General features: G+C 38.1%; 1 protein-coding gene across 2 annotated transcripts in view; it reads left to right on the top strand.

Annotated features, from left to right (window-relative positions):
- Window positions 1-14,440, top strand: part of LOC128914769 (fibronectin type-III domain-containing protein 3a-like) — a 48,370-nt gene that overhangs the window by 25,185 nt on the left and 8,745 nt on the right. For both annotated transcript variants that reach the window (XM_054214305.1, XM_054214306.1), the window contains 15 exons: window positions 2,371-2,602; window positions 4,107-4,379; window positions 5,763-5,818; window positions 7,010-7,164; window positions 7,438-7,497; window positions 9,005-9,143; window positions 10,194-10,247; window positions 10,944-11,065; window positions 11,162-11,336; window positions 11,588-11,674; window positions 12,000-12,138; window positions 12,689-12,757; window positions 13,007-13,125; window positions 13,231-13,336; window positions 13,974-14,149. In XM_054214305.1, the coding sequence (XP_054070280.1) occupies window positions 2,371-2,602; window positions 4,107-4,379; window positions 5,763-5,818; window positions 7,010-7,164; window positions 7,438-7,497; window positions 9,005-9,143; window positions 10,194-10,247; window positions 10,944-11,065; window positions 11,162-11,336; window positions 11,588-11,674; window positions 12,000-12,138; window positions 12,689-12,757; window positions 13,007-13,125; window positions 13,231-13,336; window positions 13,974-14,149 (1,962 nt within the window). The remainder of the gene's footprint in view (window positions 1-2,370; window positions 2,603-4,106; window positions 4,380-5,762; window positions 5,819-7,009; window positions 7,165-7,437; window positions 7,498-9,004; window positions 9,144-10,193; window positions 10,248-10,943; window positions 11,066-11,161; window positions 11,337-11,587; window positions 11,675-11,999; window positions 12,139-12,688; window positions 12,758-13,006; window positions 13,126-13,230; window positions 13,337-13,973; window positions 14,150-14,440) is intronic.

The raw sequence follows: 14,440 nt of genomic DNA, 5'->3' as shown, positions 1-14,440 counted from the left end.
CGGAGGTAATTATGTTGGTTTTTGCCCAGGTGGAATGAAACGATTTGGTAGTGGAGAATGGGAACATAGCAACTTCAGGCTGTAAAATCACGTGAAAATCTTACTGTGTTAATGTGTCCCTTCTACCCAAGACTGTGCCATGTGTTCTTGCTTAATATGTACATAAAATAGAGTTAACATATCCATCAAAATTTGCTCTGAGTTTTGACTTGTATACGTTACAGGGTGTGTTGTAATATTATGCAATGTAATGTAGTTCAAGTGGTGTATTTGGTTCCGCTGATGAACCAAAAAGCCCCCCCGCGTTGTTTCTAGAACAAAGTGTATTCAGTGTGAACTTAGTCTTAAGTGACTTCTTGTAATTTTTTTTCTTCTATTTAAAGTCTGTTAGTAATTGCTAATGATACAGCTGACTCTGAGGCTGTCTCACAGCTGGGCTTTGTCATAGCAGTTTCTGAGTGGACACATTCTCTTTCCCTTCAGAAGAAGAATTTCTTGTTAGTTTGCTCTGTCTTTTGCTGAGGAGCTTTTCAAAATGTACTTTTGGCGTAAGCAATGTTTCAACATCTGTAATGCCTTCTTGGCCAACTAGGAAATGCTACGGTGATTTCTTACAGCCAAATTAAATATGCTTTAAGGGAGGATCTTGAAGAAACTAACAGGATAAAACATATGGCCTGCTATTGCGTAAGTGCTTTCTTTAAATGCCTGAAAATATAAATTGTGTATATTTTTAATAAAAGCAGGCTATATAAATAAGGTGAAATCTTCTAAGAGCAGATTTTATTTCGTATTATTTACTTTACAGATTGCAATACAAATACACTTTGTGTCTCAATTTTGTATGCCAGCCTGCAGCGGGAGTGTGCCCCCCACTTGCATCCACGGATAATGTTTTCTGCTGACTACATGATCTGTCTCTGTTAATGCTAAAGCACTGTAAGGCCCTGCCTAATAGCATTTGTGATTTGCGTTTTTAAATGCAACTTGGAGGAGATGACTGATTTAGAAGGAAGGAAGCATAAAGCTGCAGACTAAGAAAAATGCCTGGTTTTTCCTACTGAGACTTGATTAATTTCAAAGCGTCAGCTTGCCTTTAATGTTGAACATTTTTCTATCATTGATTTATTATTTTTTTTCCAATTACATTGCTCATACCTCTTTAATTTTTTGTGTGAGGGAGAAAGCAATTGATTTGTTGTTTGCTTTTAAATAGGATCTAATACAGTCTAGTTTGCTTCTGAGTCAGACTTGTTGTTAGATACAGTCTGAACTTTATGGCAGTGGACTTCTATAGTGTGGCAGAAGAAACAGACTGGAATATGAGCAGGTGATTTCTCTGATGGTCAACTCGGAAGCCTTTGACCCCATCAGAACTGTAGGTGCTCAAAACGTAATCCCTCGGATAAGCAAAATGGCCTGTAACCACAGAATGAGAACAAATGAGAGCAGGTGTCCTCTATGTACTATGAACTCTGCCTGGAGAAGGGACCCTGTAAAACTCAGCCTCTGGTCGTCTGTTCCAGGGGTCTTAAAGATGAGACTAAACTGGGCAGTGTTCTACTTCAGTGTCTTTTAGTGAATCCTGCTCTGGTGTTATTTTTTGACCTTGTCTTCTAAAACCTGTGTTCTGACCAACAATTCTTTTTTAATATTTAGAGAAACGTTATTGTACAAAACCTTAATGTATCCTAAACTGATCGTAGGAAAAGCAATACGTTGAGATATTAATGTATTTCACTGGCACAATTAGACTCCAGAAGGAGCCTGTATGTTGTCAGTTGTGCATACATATGCATGCACTGTCTTAGCATCTTTTTATCCTCGAGTTCAGATGCAGACAGGTTCCTTGTCTGAATTCTCTTAGCCTGTGACAAACATGAAATATTTTGACGGTTGAGTTGGGTTGGATCACAGTAGAAGACAGCAGAGCTGACTTGTAGCACTTTGTACTTGCCATAGGCTAAGAAGGTGTATGTAGACATGTCCCACAGATCGGATGGCGTGCGGTGACTTGTCCCGTAGCGCTGTCAGTCAGGATGTGATCGAAAGCAGTTTTTCTAACTGAAATTACAAGTAGACTGGGAATTACACCCTGATCAATTCCCATTACTTATTTAAAAGAATATATACGTTATGCATAAATTATAGATTGCTTAGCACTTCAGCGTGTGAGGCTCAGCTTCTTAGAACTGACTGCCTCAGTATTTCTTCCAGTGACATATGCTGGGTTTCCACCGGAATTCATTTCAGTGCGTATATCCCTGACTGTCTGGTTGTGGGTATAAACTTAAGCATAAAGATTCCTTATTAAATGGATAATATCTACAAGTTTGGTTTTTTTTGTACTGATGTTTCATTTCTTGACAGGTGGTGGAAGAAAATGGAGTTCGTAAAGTGGTGGTATTGCCACACTCGGCTGAATTCCATCCTTCCATGCATCCTCCTCCTCCTCCTCCCCATGTGCCACATTACATGCACCATCACCATGCTCTGCTTCCCCACCCACCTCACCCAGTGTACCCTCCGGTTCCTGGGACGGGAGAGCTACCACCGCAGTTCATTCACCAGCATCCGCCGCCACACGTTTTTCAAGAACAAGGTGAGAGTGCAGGTGATGGTTAAATACACGAGAAGGCCTTGTCACGCAGTGGATCTCGGCTGAGACAGCTGAGTTCTGTCGGTAGCTCTTCCACACATTTCAGTGATTTTCGGTGTTATTTATTAGACTCCCTGAGCCTTGTGTGTGTTTATGGGGTATCTTAAAATACACTTGTATATAAGGTACCGTGGCGCCTGGTCTGAAGCACTCTTCATGTGCAAACTATCGCTGTGTAAAGCTTAAGTCGTCTTCTGTTTTTAAGGATTCAATGCAAAAGCAGTAACTTAGAAGTGTTCCAATGTATATTATATTTTTCATGGATCCTTTCTTTGATTACTCTAAAAGTAAAAGCAAATGATTGCTTCTACCATTCTCTAAAGTTCTGCTCTCCAAAACTGCTCTGTTTTGTCACAGCCTTGGCGTGAAGTATTTTGAAAATGCATTCACTTTGATAAATGAATGTCTTTTTTTTTTTTTTTTTGCTAAACAGAGTCCAAATATGACTGGAAAGAAAATAAAAATAACGTACATAAACCAAAACCCATAGTAATCCATATTGGAGGGTGAAATGAAAATTCACTTTATATTTAAAAACTGAATGCAGCAATACTTCAGTGGAGGACTGGGGTCACTGCTGAATTAAACCAGGGTGTGAGCCTTATTATATAAACAAGCGTTTAACACAGAAAGAAATTAGACGATGTAAGACCATTCACCATCTCTCTCTCAAGCTTAAATTGGTAATTAAGCTATTTCAGTTCATGTCTAGGATAAAATATTCAGTAGCACCCAAGCTATGTTTTAAAAAGTTAGTTTGGGTCCTAAATTTGCTTACGTTTTTTTTGAAAATGTGACTGTACGGCTATATCAGGGAAGAGGGGCAACTGAAAGGCATAATCTGGCGCAGCTAACAAAAGAGAAGGGCCTGAAGAATTAAATTTAAAAAAAAAAAGACGAAAAAATCCCAACCCTGAACTCAACAAGTGATCAAAAATAATGTTTGAGAGAAAGAAAAAAAATTCAACCATTTGGATATGGGTTAAGTAGGAAAAATGGAAACTTGCTTGCAGATATGTTGTGTATCTTACTGTAGCATTTAACTAATGTTGACGTTTCAAAACAAGGATTAAATGCGTTCTTCTCTTACTGCCTGATCTTTATGCTCATACACTGGAGCCCAGTCAGTAAACTCTTTATCAGGTGAGGTTCCTAAAGTCTCGGGAGGCTCTGCCTGGCACCGCGATACCTGCGTGTTTCTTGTCTGTGGCTCTGCTGCCTGGAGACACCCGAGTATCGGCCGTGAAACTCCTCAGGACTTCACAGAAGCCGAAGTTACGTGAGCCACGCAGCTCCAAGCATCATCTACAGGCTGCCAAAGCAAGCACAGTGAAGTTCCCTAGGTTTTCAAGTTCTGCTTTTACTGTAGTTATTCTTCCAACTTACTATTTCTCAGGTGTCAAATAAATTGTACTGAATAATGAACCAAGTTCTCCTTTCTTTGTAGAACCTCGTACTCATGGAAGGACAAACTTCATTCAGCGAGATGAAAGGAGTCTCAAAATGCAAGAACACCTGAAGAAAAGACTAAAAGACAGACAAGCTAGTGGTCACACTAACAATAAACTTAACAGTCCTCCATCTTCACCACATAAAGTTGTTAATTCTTCCAATGCAACAATTCAGAATGGAAATGGAAAGGGACAGCAAGGGGCAGGAGGACCACTAAAGCAGAAGCAGATAGGAAAAACAAAGGGCAGTCCAGATGCAGAGATGGGAGGTAGGTTGCATTGAAAGGGTAAAAAAAAAAAATAAATCTGAATTCTTTTGTAACAGAAGATGCTGTAAGTTCAAGCAAAATAACTTCTGAAAAAAATTAATTCGTTAATTTCTTTGGCTATTCAGGATTAGAGAAAGCCTGAAATAATTTTCATTTTGTTTAGAATTTTTATTTCCTCTAGAAATCATAGTAATGTCAGTGTTCATTTGAGAATTCTCAAATAAGGTCTTCAGGAAGATTTAATTGTAAACCTTTTGTTTACTTCTCTGCCTTTTCCGACTCGGGACTGATCCACGTTCCACGTGAGGATGACCTGTGGGTACTTACATAACAAAACTTCTGGTGTCATTCTTTGCGGTACTTTTCAGGTAACTAGGAGTTACCGAAAGCTTCCAAGAAACAGGAAGGTTTGAGCAACTGCCTCTACATGTTGCCGTTTGATCACTTGTAATTTCAGTTCAGGGCATTCTTTTGCTCAGATTAATGTTTGAGTGTTTTAATAGCTTATGGCTATGTATTTGCATACAAAAATACTTTGCAATATCTTTGTCTTTCATGTTGATTTGAAACATGAAACGCAGACAGTTGGTTTTTTTATCGTGATTCCTTAAATGATTTGTGCATCTTTTAGTGTCTTTTATATGTGTGTCTTAAATTAAGTGATCTTGTTAGGCTGCAAGTTCTGGTCCTCATCCGTGTCACTATTGTATTTAACTCTTTGGTTAGAGAAATAAAAGAGAAATCTGACTTTGTATCTTGGGAAGTCAATAGAGGTGGAAGCTTTTATCCAACTTATTTCAAGGGCAAGAAATATACTTGATTAAAGATTTGTCTTAATACAAATTGGGGGGGAATAAGGTTTTATTTGTGAGCAGAATAATATCCTGAATTGTTTGATATGGACAATTGTACAGATAGGATTCATTTTACAGATGTAACCCTTTTGGTTCCAGTAAGTATTTTTAGCATGCAGTTTTGATCAGGCTTCTCGCAAATTATGCCTAGACCAAGTGTTTTGCAATAGAAATTCGAGGAAAGCACATACAATAGAGAGATAAGATCTTATTGTCATTTTTTTAACACCTTTCATTTTTGGAGGAATGTGTTTGTGTTGTCAGAGAAAACCCATTTATGCTCAGATTAGGAAAATATACCCTTTGTGCAGGATGTTCTAAAAGGGTTTTTGTAACACTGTTAGTTTTGGATAGTTCGTGTTTCTACCCCTCACGCAGCCAAAACAAACAGGGGAAATGAACTTTGCACAATAAGTACTATTGTTAAACTCTTAATGAGGCGAACTCCATCTTGTGGTGGCATTTTTGTAACAGGCTGGTTTACTCTTGGGGGGGGGTTTGGTAATCTGTTTTGTATTTGAAATTTCAGAATCTGACACGGAATCCAAGAAATGTGATATTCACTTGAGCATTGGCAAGCCAGTCGTAAGTATTATCCTTAAAATACCATTATTTTCGGTGCATATACTTTCTATAAAATAACACGCATCTTATTGATCTCTTTCTTTTTTCTTAATGGTTTATTTCTTTTAATAGAGAAAACGTATGTTAGTTGTCAGAGTTTATAGCTCGGAAGGGGCAACCATGCTATAGAAACCCACTTTTTCCCAACTTTCTGAAACAGTCTGCCTGACTCAGTTTCCCAGTCCGTAACGCGAGAGTATTTCCACTGTTGAAGTTGTCTCGTATGTGAAAGAGCTTTAGCACCTTGCAAAGGGCCTGCTAAACTTCTGGAAGCCTGTCCACTCTTGAACCATCCTTCATTCAGCTCAGAGCATTTAATAATATTGGGAATAGAATTTACAAAAATAGATCATCTTTTTATGTTATGTTTAGAAATTGGAGCAAATATTGGAGTATTTGCAGCCTTATTCAGGAAGTTGGAGTCTGGTGGTGTTAATTTAAATGTCGAAATGCTAAAGCCTCGCTGATATTTTTGATCTTGAGCGTCTTCTCAGCATTATGTACACAGTAAGCATGGGTTGTATGCTTTTGCTCCAGCTTTCTAGCTATTTTTTGTAGGAGTAGTATTTTTTCATTGCTGCTTCTGACATCTGTGCTTAATGCCAACGGAAGGCCACGATGACTTTGTCAGAGAAAATTTGGAGTATAGGAATTAAGCAGCAAACCTTTTTTTTTTTTTTTTTTTTTCTCATTGTGAGCACTTAAATTCAGAGCCTCTTGCTATTGTATAGCTTAGTGGTTCAATATTAAGATTATGTGAGAGAGTTGTAATGGAGTTTGAAAGTTAGGCCATCTGACCGTGCTTAAGTAGAGATCCGGTGTCAGTGTTCAAGACTCCAAGTCTGAAATTTTGCTCCAAATGAGTGATGCAAACAGTGCAGGTGAAATAGAAGTTTTCTCTTCATACACTGAGACAATGTAGTGCGTCTGTAAGTTTGTTTAGCGTTTGAAGGGAAATCCTTTAATAAGATATTTTAGAAATGAAAAGAGGAAACAATTTAAATTCAAATAATGACTCGCTATTTCCACTACAAAGGTAAAGAACTCCTCCAGCGAGGAACTTCATAGGCAAACTAGCGACACCATGTTATTGACTAATATACCTTTTATTACAGAAAGCAAACTTACTTGCATTATTTATGCTTTTAATAGGTTTCTGATATACAAGCAAGATCAGCCGTTCTGTCCTGGAATCTCCCAGTTAGTTCACAGAATGGAGAGAGCCATAGTCATAGTCCAGCAGCATTTACATTTGAAGTAGCAATATCCAACAGTGGTAAAAATGGAAAATTTAAATCTGTCTATGTGTAAGTTTAGTTTCTTCATTTAAGCACAATACCGATGTTTAAAAACATTAACCAATCAGCAATCTCTCTATCAGGAGCTGTTTGTTGACTTGCAGACCTACCTACTTCACGTGAAATAAATTTTAAGTAATATCGCTAAGAGTTACGTGGACAATGGAAAACTTGAAAGTTAAATGTGCGCTACATGGTTTTGCTTTTCAATAAGCTTTTGTCCTTTAAAGTGTAAGGAAGAGCTGTAACTCATTATTATTTTTTTTTTTTTCCTTTTTGCAGTGGGGAAGAATTAACAATCACACTTCCTGATCTCAGACCAGCAACTGATTATCATGCCAGGTATGTTTCTGGGAATGAAATACTTAATGGTTTTGTTGATACATTAATTGCAAAATTACTGTGGCTTCATGAAAAAGGTGTGATCACAAAACAACTTGAGGAATATTCTGCATAAAATTTCATAGCTATGGACATTGTTGTTGCTATCTAAATTCCCATTTATCTTCCAATTTCATAAAAACGTCACCTTGTTTTCTTTCCTACCATCTTCTCTGTCTTTTCTTGTTTCTCTGAAATATAAACTTTCAGTTATCCTCTGTTGGTATTTTTTAGAACAACAAGGTTGGACTCAGTGAAAGAGATTGTTGCAGGCTGAAGGCAGAGGGAAATAAAATAATCTAGACTTTATCGTGGATTTGCAGCTCTGGCTTGTTGGCTTGATTTGCAATCTGTAGTAGTGCAAGAAGGGAAGTGGAAACTGGTTGAAATGGGGAGAGGTTAGATGCTGCATTACAAGAGAACAAGAGGTGACATTCAAGAATTGCCCCGCAAGGTAAATTCGCATTACTGGAGAAGGGGTGTTACTGGTCAGGAAAAAGACAAGCTGGTTAAAGAAGCCAGGAGAACACTGTGATCCAGAACTGGAAGAGGGAGCCTCGATGCTCAGGCACAGAAGGAGACGAGTTTTAAGACTCCGTGAAGCAAACTCCTATTCTTAAACTGCAGAACAGTTCTGTGTATGTTAAACACTCAGCCCAGCTCCACTTGCACAGTGTAGCGTGTGTTTGGTTCGTGGTATTGCTTTGCCATACAGGCCAACCGTCTTCTGCCTACACCACATTTGGTAAGGCGGGCAGTATTTCTGAAAAAATCAGTCAAGTCATTGCTCTTCAAAAACAAACATAAATGAGCATGGCTGTTCTAGAGATTCTGTCCCGATTGAACAATTACACTGATAAATGTGGCTTTATTGCCTGAACAGATGATTTAGTCTGTTTTAATATCTGTAATTTTGTGCAGGTGAGTGTTGTCCGTATTTGAATCTCAAGGTCTTTTTAGCAAAAGGTTAATTTCGAGTCAGGTGCTCGGTTACCATTTTGTAACACTTGCTGTAGTTTTCATCATGCCTCCCACGTGTACTTGATCACTAAAATACCTCCGCTGTGATAGACAGTAATTGTAAATTAAATGAAGGATGCCAAATGGAGTCTTGAAGGTCAGTCAGTGCACCTGTGGGATCTCCATCACACTGTTCACCAGCACGGCCCTGTCTCCCTGAACGCAGAACGGCTAGTAGTGTTTCCTACCATGTGGGCATCAATCGCTAGAAGCTGGAGCAACATCATAAACTCACTTTTTGTTATTTCTTCTTGAATGCAGAGGCATGAAATTGTTGCCTTTTAGAATCAAGGACCTGAAAGGAGAGCAGTTGGGCACTTGAGAGCAGGCTGGTCTTGTTGCTGTAACCACTCCTTGTGATTCAATGCGTTTTTAAAGCTGACAACTCTTTCCTTAAATTTTCAGGTGCTGATGCAATAATAACGTAACTAATTGTCCTCTTTTTCAGAGTTTCAGCAACCAGCAGTTCCATAAAAGAATCCATTTTAGAATTAGTGAGTTTCACTACGGAAAGTTGTGAGCCAGACTGTCCGGCTGCCCCGAAGCTAATTAACAGAACCAAAAACAGCCTGAGTTTGCAGTGGAAGGTAAGCAGCCTGATGTCATGCATGGCGTGTTTAAATTAGCTTTGGCGATAATTTTGGGTGTGCTTTAGGCGTTGGCTTTTAAGCTGCTCGGTTAAGACTGATAACTGAAATCATGATTGTTTCTTCCTCTTTCTTTCAACGTTTACTTGGTTTCTTGCATACGGCTTCAGTGTGCTAGAGTTAGTGGTGTGTGTCTCTCTAAGTACGAACCAGTCAGTGGGAAAGTTCTCTTCTGAACCGGCAGTGTAGGAAAGGATAGAGCAGTTACATTTCACTTGGGGTTCCTGGATGATAAATGGATATGACTTAACGTTATAATTCAGAGTTCTTACAGGCATGCTCACCCATTGTGACCCATATATTGAGTACATGCAGTATCTGTAAAGGCTTGTTGGTAACTGTGTTTTCTTGTCTTTTCGTGTTTTTCTTAGGACTGCGCTTATAACTGGAAAACAGTTTATAGCTAAATGAATTCAATTAGTTAAATTATTTGTGTGATCCGTGTTTAGAAAGTGAAGGAAGTTCCCAATTAATGTGTCATAAGGAGCACAAAGGTTGCTCGTCTGAATGCGGACCTTGCTCAGACAGTTGGTGAACACACAGTGCAAGGACAGAAGGAAAAAAGCTATAAGAATATAACTTGCATTATTCATGAAACTATTAATGAATTCATATTTTAAACTACCAGAATTAGTAGAAGTAGTATAGCAGCCTGGGGAGCCATCGGGAACGAGGAATTAAACTAGCTGAAATAGCTGCTAGTTTTGACCTTTTCTAACTCACTTCACTGAATACGTGTGTCTGTGCCCGCAGCAGAGTTTCAGATTATCCGATTATGTGTTTGTGGGAGACGAGGGCTGTTCTGTATGCCTACGGCAGCTTCCTTCCAGCTCTACACTAAACATTTTGTTTTAAAAGGCAGTTGGAGTATATTCTATTCAATTGTTAAAATGGTTTTTTTTTGTGTTTTTTTTTTTTTTAATGTGCAAAATTATTTACAAAAGTACAACCATTTGATTTTAACTTTTTTCATTGTTTCTTTATTTTCAGTCCTCAAATGACAATGGTTCCAAAATAACTAATTTTCTTTTAGAATGGGATGAGGTAAGACCTTTTCTAGTGGAAAAAAAAATAAATCGTAATGACATCTGTAGACCAATTATACTTAAAAATACTTTTTGCTTAGGTACATCGGCTATTTTCAGTGCAACTGTCCAGACAGTTTTAAAGGCACAAGCTAATTAAAAAGCTTGAATCAAATGAGTATAGTGCAGCAATTCAAGCAGACGGTCTTTTCAGATCCTCGGAGAGCACAGTGTAAACTCCCTCGTTCGGCTCTTGTCGTTCGGAGCATCATTAATTCCTGTGCTCTGTTTAAATGAGTGAGCGTTTGGCTTGTAGCTGTCACAAATACCACTCGGCTTTTGAACTCCTTACTGAATTGTATTCCAAAGTGATAAAAAACTTCAAAAATGCGTTTGCTTTCAATTGCAGTCATTTATTGCCATTTTGTCAAATCTACAGTGCCAAAAACCAAACAGATATCTCAATCAAAAGGTGGTTTTATTATCAAGAATGCTCAGGATTACTATCAGCGTACTTGGTATGACCATGATGACGTTAGCTTTTTACATTCTTTAGGCTTACTGATTTATATATTTTTTTTTTAAATTATTATTAAATTAGTGAAATTAAATTTAGGAAAATTGGGAGTGAAGAAGTTGACCTTAGCAGGGAGCGTGCAGTCTCCGTGCAAATAGTGACTCAGAAGTGACTCAGGTTGTTCTTACTTTTTTAAAGGGGAAGAATGGACCCTTCAAAGAATGCTACTACGGGCATCTGAAGCAGTATAAACTCACCAAACTCTCTCCTTCTACAAAATATTCCCTCAGATTAGCTGCTAAAAATGATATTGGAATGAGGTAATGAACACAATGTATCATATCGCTTATTTTCTCATCAACTACGTTTGCCATTGTAAACATTTTTTTTTATTTTTTTTTTTTTAAATCTTCCAGTGGGTTCAGCGAGACGGTGACGTACTATACAGCAGGAATTGTCCCACCAGCCCCGTCCCCCCCGGTGCTCGTCGAGGCAGGAGTGACCTGGCTGTCAGTGAAGTGGAGCCCCCCTAACGGGGTGTCTTCAGATGACTCTCTCACTTACAGTTTAGACATGGAAGAGGAAGGTTCTGTAAGTGCTTGGTTTTATTCTAAGCGTAAAAGCTTGATACGCAGTAGTGCTTAAATAAAAAAAATAAGTCTGTATCTTACCTCCGAATAAAATCCTGCAAAATACTGCGGCAGTTGGCAAGTATTGCATGTATTCACGAAACAAAGATGAAGTGCAAGCTTAAAAAAAAAAAAAGTGATCGATCTGATCTGGTTTTTGTTTTATCGTGGGAAATGAGTGACACCGTGTGTTCTTGTTTTCACTCTCCGCAGGGTTATGGTTTCCAACCACAGTACAACGGAGATGAACTCTCATGCACTTTAAGAAATCTTAGGAGGAGTACATCATATAAGTTTAGGGTTTGTACTCTATTTTGTTTCGAATTTAATTACGCCTGTATACTTTTCTGGAGTTTTAATGTTTTCATATAGCTAAGACTTTTTCTATGGATACAGCAGAAAATTATATGCAGTACTTCTGTTGTTATAATAGGTTTTGGTGGAATCAATACAAAATAGATTTTTTGCACTGGCTAATTTTGTTGTCTCTTCTGGGTTTTTGGTTTTGTTCGTGGTTTTTTTTTTTTTTTTTTTTTTTTTGCATGGAAGAACTTTATAAATCAGCAGGATATTACTTGTCATTAAATCAATCATTTTTTACATATTCCGTTCATTCCTGAAACAGCTCTTTGCCTACAACAGTGAAGGAAGAAGTAGCCCCAGTGAGGTGGTAGAGCACAGCACCAATCCTGACAAACCGGGACCACCAAGTAAACCAACTGTAAAGGGCAAGATCCATTCGCACAGCGTGAAGGTTACGTGGGGTAGGTCCCTTTTGTTACCGCTGTATTTGAGTGCTGCTTATGTATGTACAGACCCTCAGTAACGCAGATTGAAAAATAGAGACCAACTCAGGCTAATTACTTGTCTCTGCAGACGTTGTTATTGCAGGAGGAATGCTTAGCGTTACCAAAAAATGGCAGCTCGGTTTATTTTGGCGCTGTAGTACAAAAGTAGTGTTTTTATTTATTCGTTTTAGAGAAGCAGTCAGTGCTATTGTAATAGCCTCAGTTGTAATAGCCCTTAGATTTACTGTGGTGCTTCGATAATTTTCATATGTTGTTAAAAAAAATAAGAGATGATACCTGAAACTGGCAGTATTTTCCTACTTACTCTTCTTCCTGGCATAATCACCATTAATAATAGAAAAAAACTATTGTTCTGGAAAATGCATTGCTAATATATGTCTGCTGTTTTGTGTTTCTTTTGAATCGAGTTTTCTACTTGAATATGTTCTCTGAAAAAGCTGATTGCAAAATAATGCATTGTTTTAAAATCTTCTAGAATTTATTTTAAGATGTTGATTTCTTTCAGAGCCACCCAAAGATAATGGAGGAGCAGACGTTTCTAAATACTTTTTGGAAATCTCAGAAACGTCAGTTGGTAAGTTTAAGTACTAATTCAGCTTGTGTGCTAAGTCGGTGAGCTAATTCACTACTTGTTGCTCTCGCAGTTGCTGTTCTGTTTCCACATGTGTATATTGTGTTGTACGTGTTCTTTGCATAATTGATTATTCAGATTGGATTCTGTGGCTTGCTTAGCTCTTAATAATTGTGAGAGAGAGTTTTCAAGGTTGATTTTTTTTTTTTTTTTTTTTTTTTTTTTGCAAAACTATTTTCTTTTTTTCCTCAGGAAGTAAATGGGACACCGTATACAGTGGTTCCCAGAGGGAACACGTATGTGATCATCTGAAGCCTGGCACTTCCTACAGAATGAGAGTTTATTGTGTCAGTAAAGGTGGTGAAAGCCAGGTAAGAAAAACGAGAGTAAACTTGCTTCTGAAAACCATTTCTATTTATCTTTTAGTGAAATGTTGGGTTGCGTTTCCACTCTAAAATAACATCTATTTCTGCTAGGCTTCTGATGTTACGACTGTTACGACATCAGCTGTTCCTCCCGGCCCGTGCCACGCTCCGTGCCTGGCAGGCAAAGCTAAGCCCAAGGAAATCACTTTGCAGTGGGGTAAGCTGCGGTGCTTCTGAGCACAATATTTTTCTGTTTTTAAACGTCAGAACAAAAATGAAAAATCTGTAGAACTCTTCAGGGAGGGAAAAAAAAAATATATATAGATGTAGTCTATGTCCTTAGTTGCTTTTTTTTGCCCTTTTTTTTTTTTTTTGCCTTTTTAAGAAGGCCGAAGCTTGCTAACCACCTCTGCTTTGGTGACGCATGCGTGTGCAACGATAGGGTGAGACTTAAGCAGATATAAATGTCTTCCAGGGGAAAAGCTTGCTGACTGCCTCGTTACTGTCACATGCCTGCAATTTAAAAATCAACCCTCCTTTTCTTATTTTTCTCTCAGTAGAGGAGAAAATAAAAAAGTAATGAAGATACACAGGGTTTTTTTTAAGAAAATATGTGGAAAATATCTGAAAAAAAAAAACCTGATGAAGGCCATCTTAAACTAATCCATCACTATCTGGGGTGGGGACGTGGGGGAAGCAAGCTTTGTAAGGTGTTTCTGCTCAGATATATGATAAAAGCCTGCATTCTGACTTTTAGAATTCCTCTGATTCAACTTTTAGCTTGAGAAGGCTAATTAGAAACTATTTAAGAGAAAAAGTGTTTTGTGAAATAAAATTCTCTTTTTATTTCCTAGGCCCACCATCTGTAGATGGAGGTTCCGACATTACAGAATATATTATAGAGATGGCAAACTCTGAGCAAGAGGAACGCAGACAAGTGTATCAGGGTCCAGCATCTGAGTATGTAGTAAACAATCTGCTTCCAGGGAGAACGTATTGCTTCTGGATACGAGCAGCAAATAAAGTTGGGGTAACCACTGTGCTAATGAGATCAATTTTTATTTACTTGTTTATTTTTTACGCAAGAGGTAGTAATGATACTATCGTCTTACAAGCTGAATAGTATTTTGTAGCTTCTGTGTTGTGTTATAGTTCTGTTGAAGGAGTAAAATTTCTTATGGTATAAAAAAAAATATTTGAAGGAGATTCAAAAAATTAGGGCTGAAGGAAGGACTGAATGTCCCTGATGAAGGGGACGTTCACTGTCTGTTGCATTTCTCTTGCTGTTTACTGGATTACCGTTGGTACCGAAGGTAACTAG

Source organism: Rissa tridactyla, chromosome 9, assembly GCF_028500815.1.
Source record: "Rissa tridactyla isolate bRisTri1 chromosome 9, bRisTri1.patW.cur.20221130, whole genome shotgun sequence".
NCBI classification, from domain to species: domain Eukaryota; kingdom Metazoa; phylum Chordata; class Aves; order Charadriiformes; family Laridae; genus Rissa; species Rissa tridactyla.
The sequence above is the reverse complement of the archived record's forward strand: the minus strand, read 5'-3'. Positions and strand labels throughout refer to the sequence as shown.